Source organism: Crocodylus siamensis, chromosome 5, assembly GCF_052110815.1.
Source record: "Crocodylus siamensis isolate JL-2025a chromosome 5, ASM5211081v1, whole genome shotgun sequence".
In the NCBI taxonomy this organism is placed as follows: Eukaryota; Metazoa; Chordata; order Crocodylia; family Crocodylidae; genus Crocodylus; species Crocodylus siamensis.
Genome location: NC_143399.1, coordinates 38644634 through 38662673, shown reverse-complemented (window position 1 = coordinate 38662673; position 18040 = coordinate 38644634). Strand labels below are relative to the sequence as shown.

Here is an 18040-nt window from a genome sequence, read left to right as displayed (position 1 = left end):
ATCTGTCCACATCTTCCTGAAGTGCAGGGCCCAGAACTGGACACTGTGCTTCACGGGAGGCCTCCCTTGTGCTGAACAGAGCAGGAGAATCATTTCCTTTGATTTGCAAGTGACGCTTCTGTTAATACAACCCAGGGCAGAGATGGGGGTAGGAGTGTTGTGCCAAGAACCTGAGAGCGGTGAGGGGCAAACAAAGTCCTGTGGCTGCCTCCACCTGACCTGCCTGGCCACAGCTGCAGGGAGCAGGGGCATGGGCTCCCTGGTGGCTGTCATTAGGGCATCCCCCCAACACGCACACCCTAAAGCCTCCCCTTCCCACAGTTTGCAGTTATCTATCTCCCCTCACAGGTTTTTTATCTCTGCCTAACCCCATCCATACATCCATACATTCCTCTATCCTTCCCTTCATCTATTTATCCCTCCCTCTACCCATTGTTTCCTCCATGCCTCCCTCCCTCCATCCATCCATGGAAGGGGTGTCAAAGGGTTGGATCCAGCCCTCAGAACTGTGTCACCTGGCCCACTGTCTTCCTGCGCTGGGGCGAGCAGCAGCAAGGTTAAAAAGCAGCCACCACTCATCTCTCCACCAGATTCCTGAGACGTGGGGGCAGCCCCACAAGCTAGATCCAGAGCATGGGGCTGTGTCATCTGTCTTGGGGGCTGCCCATAAGTGGGAAATTTGGCAGTGGGATAAGCAGCTGCTGCGATTCCCAGAGCCACAGTAATTAACACTGTGCCCCACCACAGGCCAAATTTCTGCCCTCCTCCTTCTCCCACCTCCATGGGCTTATGATGTGGCTCTGGGCAGGGGATCCAGTCCACAGACCTATCCCCCCACTCCCCACTCTGGATCTGGCCTACAGAATGGCTCCATGATAGTCATCTGGCTCATAGGCTGTGTGGTTCATAAAGGGTGTGTAAAGAGGGAGGAGGAGGGCTTCAGTCTCGGGGGATAAAAGGTGTTTGTTACTGATGACTGCTTTCATGGCCAGTCTCCACTGGGGCTCCACATGTGTGTGGTTTCACATTGTGGGTTTAGCATTTTTATAATGAAGATTTGTAAAAAAGTCTAAAATCTGGCTGGCTGTCCTCACATGCATCCATGTAGCTGTCTGTTCATCCATTCATCCCTCCGTCCATCCATCCCTCTGCATTCTTCCAACTCTCTCTGATGCCTCCACCCCACATCCCTTCTTCTCTCACCGCCCCCCACTTTGCCCATCCCTTATGCTCCCTCTCCCCCTCCCTCCCCTCCACTCCCTCTAATTGTCCAAAGTAAATTACATCCCTGGAAACCATAAGAGCTTTTCATCTTTGTTAAAAGCCCCTTTGCTCCTGGATTTGGAAGGATTTGCTGCAGCTCATGTAGGAGGGAGGAGGGAGCGATGCACAGTCTAATAGTACAATGAACGTCTGCCCAGCAGGCTGGCCTGGCAGGTGGTTCTCACCTGCTCACCCCCTCATGTACTGGATTATATCATGTTAACGGCTGCAAAGGGTCTGTTTGTGCAACCACAAACTCCCTGCATGACCAGCCTCTGGCTACAGGGCAAGTGCAGATCTCGTGCCTCAGAATAGATGTTGTAGTTCCCTGGTTTGTTAGGGTAGGGTCTCTCACCAGCCCTTTGCCCACTGGTTATAGTAGGGTCTCTTCCTGGGTGTAGAGAAGCACCTTACCTAGACTCCTGGTGGCCCAGGGTGAACTTTCAGTATTGGGCCCCCCTTCACCAGAGATAATAATAATACTTATTATTTTCACCATTTTCAGGCCCCCTTTCTGTCTGGGCCCCAGGAAGCCACCCACTTTTCCCCTGCCTGTGTCCAACCCCAGTGTAGAGTTTAGTGTGGCGATCCTCAGCCAGGGAACCACAGCATCCTGGGGGGCTGTGCAATTCTTTTATGGATGCTGTGGGGTGTCACACAATAGTAGCACTGTCAGGAGTGCAAACACCCACATATGATGCACCCAGAGATTTGAAATAGGAATCCACAGTGTCAAAAACATTTTCACCTGCTGTGGCCCTCCTGACATCTTTGCCACAGAAGAATTGCTCTATTATTTTTCCATAGTCAAAACACGGGTGTAAGCTAAGAGCTAGCATTTCCCAAGGAGGACCTTGAGTCTAAAAAGGCTGTCTGCCGCTGCTCTGGCACTGGTCTGCAATTGGAGAATCTCATCACTCAGCAACTTTCCCCAGGTTTGTTATTGTAGGGTCTCCCATGAGAGATAGGGCTATAAACAGAAAGTCTGGTAAGGAGGAAGGGCCTTGGAACTAAGTAGCTCTGAGAGGTTCGGTACTGAAACAGGTTCCCTAGGGAGGTTATGGAGTCTCCATTGCCAGAAGTTTTTGAGAGCAGGTTAAATGAACACTTAGATGAGAGTGGTTTGGACATGGCTGATCCTGTCTTGTGCAGGGCATAGGATCAGATGACCTCTGGAGGCCCCTGCCAGCTCAATTTGTCTATCATTTAACTTCCCTTGATATGAATCAGCCAGTCGTTGGGGGCAGTTTTGCCTTGCCACTCCCCAGTCAGAGACAAGGAGAAACAGGCCTTTGAAATAGAGATCTTCCATTGATTTATTCATAAATGACAGTACCGCTCGGTTCAAAGACATTGATATTAAAACCTGTTTAAAAGGGGCACGTTTTTTTGTAAAGGATGGCACCACTAAGGATGGGGAAGAACTCCTCGATGTGGGGGAAGGAAACTACACACGTCATAGGTTACAAAGTCATAGGCCTGTACACAATCCCTTCCACCATTATGATACAGTATGTCTCCTGACACCTCGGCAGTGGCCATCTTCAGTAGTAGCCAGCTTGGTCTCGGGATCTACACATGCCCACGGTTGTTAAATTGTTGGTGAGAGAGAGGGGCTTAATCCTCTAAGAAAAGGTTAGTGGAAGAGGCTGTGACACAGCCCCTCCTCAAAGTGTGGTGGCAGCCATCTTGAACAGTCACCATCTTGATCTGGACCTCCATTGCCTGTTGCTAAATTACAGTTATTATCTATGGCCTTCCAATTTGGCCATGATCTTCAGACTTTGCTAAAAGCTACGACTGAGGAATAAAGAGGTGGAGAGGTTTAGGAGTTGTTTACAATAAAATGGAAGTCAGTAATAGTGATTATTGAACAGCATCTATGAACACCTTGGCCAAGCCATCTTGAGAGGCAATCTTCTTACACTTTGCATTGCTTGTGGTTAACGTTTAAGAAGTAAGACGAGGGGACAGAGAGAGGGTTCAACAGCCTAATGAGGGCCCATCAGATGGAGATACAACTAGGTACAGTGCCTCCTCACAAACCTGATGGCAGCCATCCTGGGTACCAGCCATCTTTTTCAACAGCTGCTTTGTTCTGTACTGTGAACTACTGCTGAAATTTGGGCTCAGAGGAAGATTTCAACTGTGAAGACATTACTTAGGGCTGTAGCCAAAATTATGTTAATTCAGCAGTTGGCTCCTTCCTGACTCATGCTTCCTGCTACCCCAACACTAACCACTAAATTCCTGGGTTGTAGTCCCAATTCAGGGAACGTTATGGGGTCTGGTGATTGCAGCATGGCAGCTAGGAGCCAGGACATCTGGACCCTATCCCAGCCCTGAGAAAGGATTGAGGTCTAGCGGGTTAGAGCAGGGATTCCTGGGTTCTCTCTGACATGCTTTCCTTCCTCTCTCTGTGCCTCAGTTCCCACCCATGGTAAAATACGGGTTGTAATAATACTGTCTCCACTTCCTTAGAGATGGATTAGCTTGTAAGAGAAAGTCTCTATTAATACGGCCTGATACCTGGTAGAACCAGGCTATGAAACCAAGTGGCAGTGTTTGGCAAAACCTGAGCCCAGAGCACAATATTATACAACAAGCATCAGTGGAGGAGAATCAATCTGAGCTGGGCAGTGATGGCCCCAGCTCTTGGGAGGGCAAATATGGAGCTACCTAGTGCTGATGCACTAACCAGAGATGCCCGTTTCAAGGTACCTGCAGAAAAGATGCCTGCCTGGGAGATTGCATCCTTGTGTGTGGGCCAACCTTCCTGGGCTTGAGTTAGAAGATGTGTAAATGCGTAAGGGCCAGCTGTCAAATGTCCTCCTGTGATACATCAGCAGGCAACAGGCAGGGCGAGATGTCCCCATTTGAAAGCTGGACCTGATGTGTAAACCTAGAGTAAACCTGTTGTAAATCTAGAGTAAACCTGGCAGTAACCTGTTGCAAGTCTATAGCGAGCAGGCTTATGAAATCTGTTGTAAACCTAGAGAAAATCCATTGTATGTCTACGGTAAACCTGTTGTAAACCTATAGTCAAGCTATTGCAAGGCTGTTATAAAACCTATAGCAAACCTATTTTAAAATGGTTGTAAGCTTAGAGTAAACCTGTTGTAAGCCTGTCAAGAAACTGTGGTAAGCCATATAGCAAACCCATGGTAAACCTGTAGTAAATCCATAGGAACCCCCATGTAAACCAGTTACAAGCTGATATTAAAATTGGTTTGTAAAATCATAGCAAATCCCATGTAATCCTTTAGGAAACCTCTAATAAATGTATATTAAAGTTGTTGTAAGGCTATAATAAATCCATGGCAAGCCTATATAAGCCCACTGTAAACCCGTAACATCCCCATAGTAATTATATTCATAACACCATAACAAAATTGTTGAAGCCTATAGGAAACCCAGAGTAAACTTGTAAACTTATAGTAAACATGTTTATAAATCCCTAACAAGCCTGTTGTAATCCTAGAGTAAGCCTGTCACAAGCTTATAGAGAGAATATAGAACAATCACTCACATGCCTGTGGTAGGTGTATAGTACATCATCTGTCTTCAACCTGCAGTAAGTGTATTGTGTTTTGGTGTGAAACTAGGAGTAAACAACTTGTACACAGATCAAGAGTAAACCTGAAGTAGATGAATAGTAAAGCTATTATGAACTGGTTTATAATAGGATTACATATATTAAAATGCGGAACCCCCTCAGACTATCCAAGTGTGTGAAGATACGGGAACAAGAAAGTAAGGATACTGTCAATCTGTTGGAAAAAATATAGGCAAGAGATCTACAATAGAATTACACATGAAGCTTAATTTGCAAATGTGGCAGCATGTTATCGCTCACACATATAAACCTATTGTAAACCTATAGTGAACACAGCCATAAATGCTCTATGATGGAGGCCCAGACGTGAAATGCAAGAAGGGGTTAAAAATCATGCTGTAACCCTGCAGGAACACAGATTTACAACAGGTTTACTCCTGAGGCCTGGGGCTCAAACTTGGCTGAGTAATTTGTTGCTGATTGCGTAAAGTTCCCCATAAAGTAAAGCTGTAGTAGACAGGCTGACAGTACATTCACACACACGGCCCAGTGTTCACACATGCCAAGGGAACACCGTGTCCAAATGTGTAAACCTACTGCAGTGGTATTGTAACCCAGGGGTAAGCCCAGAATAACCCTACACTGTAAACCAATATGAACCCCATAGGAGTCCCATCATAAACTAATGCCAAATCCATAGCAAATCTATACTCAGCCCATAGAAAACCTGAAGTAAACCTGTAGTAGACTGATAGTAAGCCTCCCATCAGCTTCCAGACCCAACACAAATCTCTCTCTCTTTTTACACAGTGGATAAAAAACAGAGGGGTTTCTCAGAGGTGTTTCGACAGGAATGGCTCTGTAAGAGGAAACAGGCTGACAGGGGTCCTGCCACACACGCACTGTCCAGGGTCACCTCACCCACATGCTCCCACGTGCTCAGGACAGGAGACGGTACGCTAGCCCAGGCGGTGGGCAGGGGCATCAGGAGGTCTTGATGCCCAGGGCAGCATCCACCTCCTCTTCTGTCTGGAGGGTGTGCCACTGAGCAATGGGCCGCCGTGGGTTGGCCAGCATGTCAGACCAGTGGCGCAGCTCTGTGCCTGTAGCGTTGCAACCCACAAAGACCTTCCCGATGGCTTCGTTCTTCCCCAGCTTGTCATAATCCAGGACAGTAAGGACAACCTGGACCTTCTGGAGGTGAGGAGAAATGAGGGTCATGCGGGGGACCCATGCTGTGAGCTTCCCCACAACAGTTCCATCAGGCAGGGGTTTCCCAGTGCTGTGAGCTTATACAGTGCACCCTGTTGTGACCCCCATGACTTCTACCTAGGGAAGCTGTGTACTCTCCATCACTGGTGATGTTCAGGGAGAGGCTGGACAGCCCCTGGTTGGGGATGATTTAGGCGTAGCTCTACCTATGTTCTGGGGATTTCCAGGCTTCTGGGCTTTCCTGGTTGCCCTCCTCCCTACTTTCTGCTACACGTGTTAGGGCATGTTCAAGCTTCCTCAGAGGCACTGGATATTAGCTGCAGCCAAGGCTTGGGATTGCAACTGGGCTGTGCCAATGCTCCTGCTGGGACTTCAAGTCAGAGGTTTCTGGCAAGAGGGTCTTGCCCCTCCACTCAGGGTCAGACTGATCACCATAGTTGGGGTCAGGAAGGAATTTTACCCTCTGGTCAGATTGGTGTGGACTGCGGGGAGGCTGGCTGGAGGAGGGGTATGTTTTCTAGCAGCAGGACGTTGGCTGCTGTGGTCCTCCTGCTTCACCTGTGGCGGGTTCAGGTGTGATGTCTTGTGTTGTGTCAGGGTTGACGATAGTTTTATGAAGAGTTTAGATTCTGGATTTGTACAGGATGGTTTGGACAGGGCTGATCCTGCCTCAGGCAGGGGGCTGGACTAGGTGACCTCTGGAGGACCCTTCCAGCCCTGCTTCTCTGTGATTCTATAACCCAGCAGGGATGGAGCTCAGAGCTGTGATCTTCCCTGTAGCGATGTCCAATGGGTCAGAGACAGATGCAGGGACCTTCCCCATTTTAGGGGGCTTTGGCCCTTCTGGCCACAGGACACAAGGACACTGGCTGGTGGGAGGTAGGGTTCTCACCTGGATCTGCTCAAAGGGCACCTCAAAGCTGAAGGACTCATTGTAGTAGGGGTTCAGCGTGTTCTTCTTGATAGTCGTCTTTTTCTTCTTCAGCCGCTTCCCAGACTGCATCAGGTGAATTTTCACATAGGGGTCTGCGTAGGGGCAGGGAGACACTGTCAACCCCTGAGGCCCCTGGCCCCCCTCTGTAAGGGTGCATCAGTGGATACAGTTCCCAACCATCCCCCTCCCCAGCCCTTGTTCACCCCGACTAGGGGCTATCCACAATTCCTGGCTCATGGTCTTGGAAGCCCCCAGCCCCCACCCCAGCTCCAGGGGGCCAATGTCAGACTCCCCAGAGGGAAAGGTGGTGGTCCAGCAGTGGGCACTATTGTGAGGAAACTTGCAATGCTGGAAGATGCCTGCTATGGGCACTACTGTAGGGAAGCTCACTGCACCAGGGAAGGTGCTGGCTGGGGGCACTGTTGTGGGGAACCTCGCAGCGCATCTCACCGGAAAGCCCCCCCACGTCCATCTTCTTGAGGTTCTTGGCTTCCAGCACAATGACGGTGAGCTTTCCAGCCGTGGGCACATAGCGCAGGGAGAAGCAGATGTCGCCCAGTTTCTCGTGCTGGGGGGCAGTGCATGGGGCTGGTTACACCCAGGGGTCTAGGGGACCCTCCCACTCAGCACTACTCCTTTGGGTTTACAGGTGACTCCCCTATTACCCATCTTTACCTCCTACTGGGATATAGGACACCCCCCCATTGCCCATTACAACCCTTCATTGTGATATAGGACACCCCCCCATTGTCCATCATTGCCCTGTACTGGAATACAGCTCCCCCGGCCTCCCTGCTCCCCCATCACCCATGGGGATTTTTCTTTCCAGGTCTCAGGGAGCTCCCACAATCCCCCACCGCTTGAGGCTCCCTAGGAAGGGTGTGGCCATCTCCAGAGGGGGTGGGGCTAGGGGTGGAGCCATGCTCAGAGGAGGTGGGTCTGGGGGCATGGCCTGGCCAGATGGGGTGGGACTTGGGGCAGAGCTATGCCCAAAGGGGGTGAGATCTGGGACAGGGCTATACCCAGAGGAGCTGGGGCCATGGCTATGCCCAGGTGGGGTGAGGCTGAGGTGGGGTTATGACCAGAGAGGGCAGGGCAATGCCTGGCAAGGGTGAGGCTAGGGGCATGGCCTTGTCCAGGTGGTGGGGTCAGGGAGATATGGGGTAGGGGTGAGGTAGGGCTCACCTCCTCCTTCTCAGGGGACTGCAGGTCATGCCACTCTTCGATGACATGGGCGAGGTCCACAGAGCTCATGGGTACGCGCACCTCCCCGATGGCATCGTGCTTGGAGAAGCGGTCGAAGTCGTACACAGCCATGACCAGTGTGCGCCCGCCCAGCTCTGCATATGGGATCTGTGGGCACGGCACCCATCAGCTGGCAGCAGCAGGCACTCACCCCACCCCACCCCAAAGGCCTTTGAGGGGAAATGGAGAACACCCACTGTTCTGGGCAAGCGGGTGGGGTTGGTGCGGCTGGAGGCCATAGGTGGGAAATGAGGGGCACTGGCAGGTGGGGGGGCTGAGGGAGGCTGGGGGCAATGGGGGGGCACTAGCAGGGCGGAGGGGGCAAAGGGCTGTAGATTGGAGGTAGGGGAGGCAGCAGGGCTGGGCTGGAAGGGGAGCTGGAGGGCACCAGCAGGACTGTAGAGCAGAGGAGGGTGAGGGCAGGGCTGGAGGGCGGGGGGCATGTGGACTGGGAGTGAGGGGCACCAGCAGGGCTTGGTGGGGGCAGGAGCAGGGCCTACCTTGAAGGTGAAGGTTTCGTGGAAGATGGGGTTCAGGGTCTTGCGATGCACCTTGGTCTCATGCTTCTTCTTCTTCTCAGGCAGCAGAAAGACCTTGACGTAAGGGTCGGACGTGCCTCCCAGGTCCAGGGCTGGCAGGTCAGCTGCCTGCACAATGCCTACCACCAGCTGTGGTGGGGTGGGGAGGGGGAAATGGTCATCCACAGCACTGGGCACCTGAAGTGCTACCAGCTTACCCACAGCTGTGCCCTGACCCTCCAGTGCTGCCAGCTCCCCCACAACAGTACCCCCAGCTGGAGCACCAGGATTCCTGGGTTCTCTTCCTGGCTGTGGGAGGGACGGAGGGAGCAGGGGGTGCTGGGAGTTAGAAGTCCTCCCCCCGCAGCTCTGGGAAGGGAGTGGGGTCCAGGGGGGGTGTCAGTTTGGGAGCCAGACGCCTGGGTCCCCTGACATGGGATGGTGGGGCCCACCTGCCCATTCTGGAAGTCATAGTCCAGTGAGTACTGCAGCTTGCCCAGTTTCTCCTGTGGCTTCTCCTCCTTCGGCTCCTGCAGCAGCGCTGGGTCCAGGTCCTCTATGTCGGGCTGCACCTGGGGGGAAGCAGATCCTTGCACTCCCAGGGGCTTTGCACATGTGAGGCCTTGCACACACAGAGGCCTTGCGCACCTGGGGACCCTGTGGGCCTTGCACACTCAGTCTAGCACCTTCAGGGCCTTGCTCACCCAGAGACCTTGCACATGCAAGGCATTGCACACCCAAGGACCTTATATACTCAGTGGTATCACATGTGCAGTGCAGGGCCTTGCACAGTCAGGAGCCTTGTACATGTCTTCTACACATAAGGCATACCCAGGGGCTTCACACATGGGTGGGAAGGGGTGGGGGGTGGGAGGCTGAGGGCCTTGCTCACATGCAGGGACTGTGCACACACAGAGACCCTCCCACACAGGGCCCTTTGCCCCCAGACCCTGCACACACAGATGCCTGGGTCTTCTCAGCCCTGCTTACCGAGAGAGACCTGGCACATGCCCCTGGCCCAGAGGGACTGGGCTGGGCACAGGGGTGATGGGCAGCAGCAGGGCAGGGGGCTGTGGGTTGGGAGTGAGGGGCACCAGCAGGCTGGGGGGCAGGGAGCTGTGGGTCAGGAGTGAGGGACACTGGAAAGGCTGTGCATGGGGCAGGGTGCTGTGGTTTGGGAGTGAGGGGTACCAACAGGGCCAGGGGAGGGGGGCTATCTCATACACAGGGACACTTACGCATGCTCTCTGCCCTCACACCTATTAACACAGATGCACATATATAGACATGTGCCCAGCCACAGCCCCACACACTCAGCCCACAAGGTCACAGCCCTCCCAGACACCCACCCCTAGACATACCCCCTCCAACTCTTCCCTATAAAGCATCCACCTACAAATACATTTGGGGATACGCCAGTTGGAGATATGCTGCTATTGCCCTCAGCTCCCGCACCTCAGGCACTGGGGGGAGCCCTTTCTATCAGGAACCTCCCACCTGGCCTTGAGGGGCTCATCTCTCCAAGGTTTGGACCCCTGGGAGTCAGTCAGTGCCCCACCTGCCCAGCCAGTGCTCCCCAGCTTGGGGCCATTGCCCCCTGGAAGAAAACAGTCCCTGTACCCTCTGCACGTCCTGCCCCCCACCCTTGCCTCACCTTGTCGATGTAGCTCTTGCCCAGGTCCTTGACTTCCTTCATGTTGATCTGGGCCTTCACCTTGTCCTTGCCTTTCTTGCCCTTCCTCTTCCGGCCCAGGCACTTCTTGCAGATGCAGACACAGCAGCACAGCAGCAGGAGCCCAGCAATGATCAAGATCGTGGCCAGAGCCCAGGGTGGGACTACAACTGGAGACAGGAGGAAAGCTGGAATGCAGCTACTTCTGGGGGGCGGGCAGCTCAGGGGCTGTCATATGCAGGGACCATCAGCCTGGTACTAAGAGGCAATGGCCTCTGGGGTGCACTGATTCAGAGGTTGGTTATACAGGAACCCTTTGCTGGGCAGTGAGATGCAGCCACCCTTGCGATGGGGCACGTCAGGGTGTGGTTAAACCTTCTCCGGCACTGACTGCATCCACCTCTGGCGTGGGAAGCAGCAGGGTCTATTTATACATGGACCCATTACCCAGTGCTCCAATGCAGCCACCTCTGGGGAGAGGTGTGTCATGGAACCAGTTATACCAGGACCCCTCACTTGGTGCTGGGATGCAGCTGCCTCTGGGGTGGCACATGTTGTGGGGACTTATATCTCAGGCCTAGCTGAAGCCCCTGCCCTGGGAGGTGTGCATGGCGGGGGAGGGGGGAGAATCACTCACTGGGCAGCTTGCTGATCTTGTTCATGAACTTGTCCTTCATGTTGGAGAAGTTTTCGCGTGTGGGCACCTGGGTGGTGTTGAGAATCCCCTGTGGCTGAGGTGCTGGCCCCTCTGTGGCCAGCATGGCTGATCTCCGTGCTGCATTCATCCCTGCACCTGTGGAGAGGTTGGCAGGGGGCCAGGACATGGGGGTCAGAGCACTGGGGAGGCCAGCAGGCAGCCAGGGCCCTTTCCTGGCCTATGGCCTGAGGTATCCAGGTCCCATTGCCTTCCTGAGTGCTGCCCAGAAGTGGAGGGGGACTGGGAGCCTGGACACCTGGGTTTTCTTCAGTGGGGTGGTGGGTTAGAGCCAGGGTTCTGGGAGCAAGTACACCTGGGTTCTCTCCCAGCTCCGGGCAGGAGGTCTATACCTTCTCCTGCCCTTCTTCTGGGAACAGAAGCCCTGGGCCCTGGCTCTCAGGCTGCTCCTGTCTCAGCTGCTTCCTACCTCTCAGCGTTGGAGCCCATCTGGTACCAGATGGTGCCATCTATCACCTGGGCAATTACTCAGCGCTGCCCCTGGGGCCATGAGTGAGCAAAGAGTAGACTGGCAAAGTACCAGCTCAGCCCTGCTGCTTTCCATCATGGGAGTAGGGGCAGGAATAGAACCCAGGGGTCTAGGCTCCCAGCCCCCTGCTCTCAACCTGCTAGCTGGCCATAGTCTGGCCAGATGCTGGGCCTCTCCTCCCTCCCCAGCCTGGTGCAGCTTCAGCATCCTAACGGCCTGGAAGGCAGTAGCTGTCTCTGGCCAGGTCCCGACCTTGGCACCCACTGGGCTCAGGGGCTGTAGTGGGTGAGGGGTGGGGAGTCTCAGTCAGGGGATCCCCCTCCCCTGTGGGCAGTGCAGGGGCTGGCTCTGGACATCAGGGGCCTCTGTGAGCATGACCCAGCCCTCTATATGTATAGAGATGGGATGTGGGGCCTAGACAGACGGAAGCAGGAGCAGAGGATCCTGACCAGAGGGGTGTACAGTATCTGGCATGGGGGTCTCTTCCTTCTAGGACACTCCCCTCCCAACTAAGGTTATCTAGGAATGAACCCAGGCACCTGGGCCCCAAGCCCCACCCTGCTCCAACTCATTAGATCATGCTCCCCTGCCAGAGCTGGGAGAGAACCCAGGCATTCTGGCTCCCAGCCCCTGCTGCTCTAACTATTGGAAACCACTTCCCTCCCAGAACTGGGAGTGAACCCAGGTGTCCAAGCTGCCAGCGCCCCTGGACTTATCTATCCAGCACCCTGCCCCCTGCCCTGCTCTGCGCCCATCCAGCCCATGGGACTGTGTTCTTCTGCCTCAGAGCTGCCATGTCCATCCATCTGTCTGTGCCCCTCAGTCCCCTGAGGCCCGTGTCCCATGGAATGGGAGGGACCCCTGAAAGATGGGGCAGGGACCTGATTGGGTCCCAGGGCAGGGGGCACTGGCTGGGACAGAGGGAGGGGATCCCTGGGCTCATCATGGTGGGGGAGACAACAGCCCAGCTGAAGAGGAACCGTCTCCCTGCATTAAGCCCTGACACAACCCCGCTAGGCTGGTACTAACCTTACAGGGGTGTTCTAGCAGTGCGGCACAGCCCCCAGTCCAGCTTCTGCCCCCATCTCTGATGCCTCTGATGACATCTGGCATTTCCCTGGTGGGGCGGGGCCCCTCAGCAGGCCTGGCTTGTGCCTGGATCTCCTGGATTCCTTCCTCTCCTTGCCTGTTATGCAACTCTGCTAGTGCTCTCCCACCCCACCTCTGGGCCCCTGCCCCACCTAGCCTTGCTGGTGCCCTTCCTTCCCATACCACAGCCCCCTGCCCCCCCAGCCCTGCCACTGCCCCTCACTCCTGTTCTGCATCCCCATGGTCCCCCAGCTCTGCTGGTGCCCCTCACTCTCAACACCCAGCCCTCCCCCCACCCCCCCACCCCCCAGCACTGAGCGGGTTCCTTCCTAAATAACAGGGGTTGAACTGCAGGTTCCTGTGAGTTATCTGAGCAGATGGAGCATGCATGCATGTGTGTGTGTGTGTGTGTGTGTGTGTGTGTGTGAGAGAGAGAGAGAGAGAGAGAGAGAGAGAGAGAGAGAGAGAGAGTGAGAGAAAGAGAGAGAGCGCGCCTGTCTGCATGTCTGTTGTAACTATGTGTGAGCGTGTGTGTGTGTGTGTCTCTCTGTGGAAGTGCTTTGGGAATGGATGCGGTCACATCTTGTTCCTTGCATCTCTGCTTCGGCTGTGATTGTGGCTCTGTGCGTGTGTGTGTGTGTGTGCGTGCGCGTGCACGCATGCTCTATGTGGTTCTATATTTATGAACCAGAGCACGTGTCAGAACCCATGTCTTCTGTGGAGGGGTGTGCATGTCGCTGTGGTCGTACATATGTGTTGGGGCCTCTCCCCACCCCCCCTGCAAATATGTATGTGGATGTGGTTGTGTATTTGTGCATGTGTCTGTGTGTGCCCACTATGGCTTGGTGTGCATTGGCATTGGGGGTATTTGTGCCTGTGTCTGCCATACAGTGGTGTGTTTGTGCATGGGGCTGTGATTGTTTGGGGAGCTGTAGTGGTTGTTTTGCAACAGGCTGTGCATGGAGTTGTGACTATGCATCTGGGTGCAATTGTGTTTCAGGTGGGGTTTTGTTTTAGGAGCATTGGGCTGTAGTCATGTGTGGGGTTGGTTGTATCTCAGTTTGAGGTTGTGTTGGGTTGCAGTTGTTTATCAGGAGTGTAGGGCTGTTGTCATGTGTGGGGTTGGGATGTGTCTTCAACTGAGGTTTTGTGTTGTTGGATTGGGGTTATGTATCAGGCTTTGCCTGTGTGTGGGGGATGTAGTTGTGTCTTGGGTTGAGGTTGTGTGACAGGAGTGTGGGGCTATTGTGTGTGGGGTTAGGTTGTATCTTGGGTTGAAGTTGTATTGAGTGGTTGTCGTGTGTCAGGCTTGGCCTGCATGCAGGGCTGTGGCTGTGGCTCAGGCTGAAGTGTGTTGGGTTAGAGTTGTGTGTCAGGAGTATGGGGCTGTGGTGTGTGGATGGGTTGTCTCGCAGTTGTGTCTTGGATTAATATGTGCTGGGTTGGGGTTGTGTGTCAGGAGCACAGAGCTGTTGTGGTGCATGGGTTTGGGGGGGTGTTGGTTTGGGGTTGCACATGGGGAGTGTGGGGATGTTGTCACATGTGGGGTTGGATTGTGAGTCAGGCTTGGCATGGGGCAGCAGTTTGTATCTTGGGTTGATGTGAGCTGGGCTTGGGATGTGTATCAGCAACACAGGGCTATTGCTGCATGTGGGTTTGGGTGGTTATCTCAGGTTGAGGTGGGCTGGGCTGGGGTTGTGTCAGGAGCATGAAGCTGTTGTCATGTGTGGGGTTGGGTTGTGTGTCAGGCTTGGCCTGTGCATGGCATAGTGGTTGTTTTGGGTTGAGGTGTGTGGGGCTGGGCTTGTGTATCAGGAGTATGGAACTGTTGTTGTGTGTGGTTGCAGGCTATGGTTGTTCCTCAGGGTTGTGTGTCAGGGTTGGGTCAAGATTGCGTGTTAGGAGCATGAAGCTGTTGCTGTGTGTGGTTGTATCTCAGGCTGCGGTTGTGTCTCAGAGCTGTATCTTAAGGTGAGGTGCGTTGGGTTGGGATTGTGTGTCAGGGGCATGGAGGTGTTGTGCATGGAGTTGGGTTCTGTGTCAGGTGAAGGCCATGTGTCAGGTTTAGCCTGTGCATGGGGTTCGGTTGTGTTTTGGGATGAGGTGTGTCAAACACAGGGTTGCTGTTGGGCACAGGGTTGGGCAGTGTGTCAGGCTCAGCCTCTGCATGGGGCTGCAGTTATGTCTCAGGCTAAAATGTGCTTGTTCAGGGCTGCTTCTCAGGAGCAGAGGGCTGTTATCATGTGTGATCATGTCTCAGAATTGTATCCCAGTCTGTGGCTGAACCTAAGGATTGTCTCAGGTTGAGGTGTGCTGTGCTGGGTTGTCAAAAGTTTGGATTTGTTGTCACCTGTGGCTGTAACTCAGGCTGTGGTTGTACCTCAGGTCTGTGTCTCATGTTGAGGTGTGCTGGGCTGAGGTGTGTGTCTGAGGACATGGGTCTGCTGTCACATGTGGTCATGTCTCAGGCTGTGGCTGTACCTTGGGGTTGTGTCTTAGGATGAGGTGTGGGGTTATGTGTCAGGAACCTGGGGTGTTGTCACATGTGGTCGTGTCTCAGGGTTGTATCTCAGTTCTACCTCGAGGCTGCGTCGCAGATGGGGATGTGCTGGGTGGGGAGTGTGTTTCAAGAGCACAGGGCTGCAGTCGTGCATGGGGCTAGGTGGTGTCAGACGTGGCCTGTGTCTGTGCGGGGCTGAGCCGTATGTTGGGCCCTGTGCGTCACCCTCATACCCACATGCCCAGTGCTGCCCACTGCCCCTGGCACAACAACAGCTGCCTCTGCCCCACTGCCCTGGGTACTGCACCCACATGCTCCCATCCTGGGGGGGAAGGCCCAGGCAACCGGGGGCCCTTCTCTGCTCCTAGCCCCCCAGAACCCACCCCCTTCCTGAGCCGGGAGACAACCCAGGCATCTGGGCTCACAAATACCCATAGGGCAAGGTGGAACCTGGCATGGCGCCCCCTGGGTTGGGAGGGGGCAGGTCACTAACCCCCCTGCCCAGCTGTCCCCCAACACAGCCCCGCCCGGCTCCGCCCCACCAGACAAAGGCTGGAGACATCGGCGCTGAATTATTGATGCTCCCAGAGCCAGCTCGGCCCCCCCCCAACCCCGCCCCAGCCAGGATCGGGCTTTCCCCACCATTTCCATCCCCTGGCCAGGATCGGGCCCCACCTCCTCCCCAGCCAGGATCGCCCCCCCCCATGGGGCAGCGGCTCAGCCGGACCCTCCCCCGCAACCCAAGCCCCCAGCTGGAGTAACCCCGGGGTGACTCCCCCGGGACCCGATCCCCCGCAAGGAGTGCGGGCGGGGGGGGAAATCCGGAGTCATTCCGGATCTCCCCCCATATACACCTGCGGGGGGAAAATCCGGACGGACACCAGGCAAAGGCGTGGTCCCGATCCGGGGTCCCGGGGCCGAGCGGGGCTCCCTACCTTGCTGTGGGCCCGCCCGGCTGCAGGGGCCCCGGGCCGGGGCCGGGGCCGGAGCCGGAGCCGGAGCCGGAGCCGGAGCAGGAGCTGTCCGTCCAGCGGTGCTGGCGGCAGCGGGGTGGGGCAGGGGTGGGGGCGGGGCTTGGGGCAGGGGGAGGAGTTGGGGAAGGGGCTGTGGGGGGCGATCAGACGGGGAGGGGCAGGTGGGGGTGGGGAAGGAAGCTGGGGCAGAACTGGGTTGTGATGGCGCGGTGTGATTGTGTCTGGGACACGGAGTGTGTGTATGTGTGCGTGTGTCAGAGCCGGGGGAAGCCGGGGCTCGTGTCCAGGTGTGCGGGGACACGTGCACACGTGCAGCCACAAGTCCACCGCCCCCCGCAAGAGGAAACATCCTCCTCCCGCCTTCCAGTCCTGGCATCTGCTGCTGCCACGGATCAGGAACCCAGAAGTCCAGGCTCCCCCCCACCCCTCAGCTGACCCACTAAACTCCCCCTCCCCAACGGCCTTCAAGGAGCTAGAAGATAAGCCAGGCATCCGGGTTCCCAGCCCCTCCCCCTGCACTGACCCACCAAGCCCCCCATTCCCTTCCCAAAGATGGGAGAGAACCCAGGCCTCCAGGCTTTTGCCCCCTCATCCCATGACCTACTCTTTTCTCCTAGCCAGGCTACAATGCAAGTGTCCCAGCTTGCAGCCCCTGCTGCTCTGTCCCATCAGACCCAGTCCCCTCCCGCAGCTGGGAGAGAACCCAGGCCCCCGCTGCTCTAACCATTGGGCCCTACTCCCCTCTCAGAGCTGGGATAGAACCCAGATGTCCAGGTTCCCAGCTCCCCTCCCTGCTCTGACCCCCGCAGCCACTCTCTCCCCCCCTGCCCAGTGCTCTGACTCCCATCCCTGGAAGCCTGGTACCATGGGAACAGGCTGGGAAATCACCAGTGTCATGGCAACACTGGGCGTCCAAACTCGGTTGCCCAGGCAATGGAGCAATCTACTGACTGCCTCCTTATCGGTCAGGGGCCATGAGTCAACAGGCTGGGAGATGGGGGGCACTGTGCTGGGGGAGGCCTGGTCTTACCTGGGAACCCAGATGTCTGGGTTCTCTTCCAGCCCTGGGAAGACAGTGGGGTTTGGTGGGTCGCAGTAAGGACAGGGGTTAGGAGCCAGGACTCTTGGGTTCTTTCCCTGGGAGCAGGGTGGGGGCTGCAAGCCAGGATGCCTGGGTTTTCTCCCAGCTCTGGCAGATAAGTGGGGTTTGGTGTGTTAAAACAAGGAGGTGGGGAGCCCAGATGCATGAATTGCATTCAAGCGCTGCTGCTGCCCCTCACTCCTAGTCACAGCCCCTTCTAGGGACAACACCAGCACCCTGCCTGGGGCCTGGTGTGTGAGGATCTCCTGGTATTTGCAATAGTCTTTGGTCCCACAGAGGGAAACCCCCATCCTTGGCTCAGAAGAACTGAATCCCCGTGGAGAGCAGGTCTCAGGGGCTGGGAAACACCATCAGTCAGGGGGCGGCCCAGGCTGCAGCCAGTCTTGGATCTGCTGCTTTGCCTGGGAACCTGTGGGTGACAGGATGAGCAATGCGTGGCCAGGGGGAGCTGAGGGAGGGGGGGAACTCTGTGACCCTCACCTCTGCCAGCTGGGGAGCTCTGAGGAAGCAGCACTGCCCCATTCCCCAGCAGAAGGGCTCTGCGGGGGGCTGTGGAGCAGGAGCGCTGGGAATAGGGGAAAACCTGGACACACTACAGAGGCACCAGCCGAGCTGGGGTGGAGCCCAGGTGTCCTGGCTGCCACGTGTTCTGGCTGATAAGAGGCAGGGGCAGAGAGAGATCGTCATTAGCCCTGGAAGTTTGAAGTCATATAGATTTGCACCTTAGAGACTGACAGAGGCAGGGGCAGAGACTACCCTACCTGCTATGCAGCTGGGCTCTGCATTCTTTG

At 55.5% G+C, this 18040-nt stretch overlaps 1 protein-coding gene and 1 pseudogene across 2 annotated transcripts in view; one reads left to right on the top strand and one right to left on the bottom strand.

Annotated features, from left to right (window-relative positions):
- Positions 1–18040, top strand: part of LOC149863800 (galactoside alpha-(1,2)-fucosyltransferase 2-like) — a 56580-nt pseudogene that overhangs the window by 24480 nt on the left and 14060 nt on the right. The gene's annotated exons all lie outside the window — the stretch shown is intronic.
- Positions 2548–16218, bottom strand: SYT5 (synaptotagmin 5). The gene is made up of 9 exons (XM_090048891.1): positions 16109–16218; positions 11038–11193; positions 10383–10570; positions 9181–9300; positions 8711–8878; positions 8151–8318; positions 7416–7533; positions 6924–7057; positions 2548–6013 (listed from the first exon to the last, which is right to left on the bottom strand). Exons 2-9 carry the CDS (start codon positions 11183–11185, stop codon positions 5804–5806), a joined length of 1254 nt encoding a protein of 417 aa, XP_089905017.1. The 5' UTR covers positions 11186–11193; positions 16109–16218; the 3' UTR covers positions 2548–5803.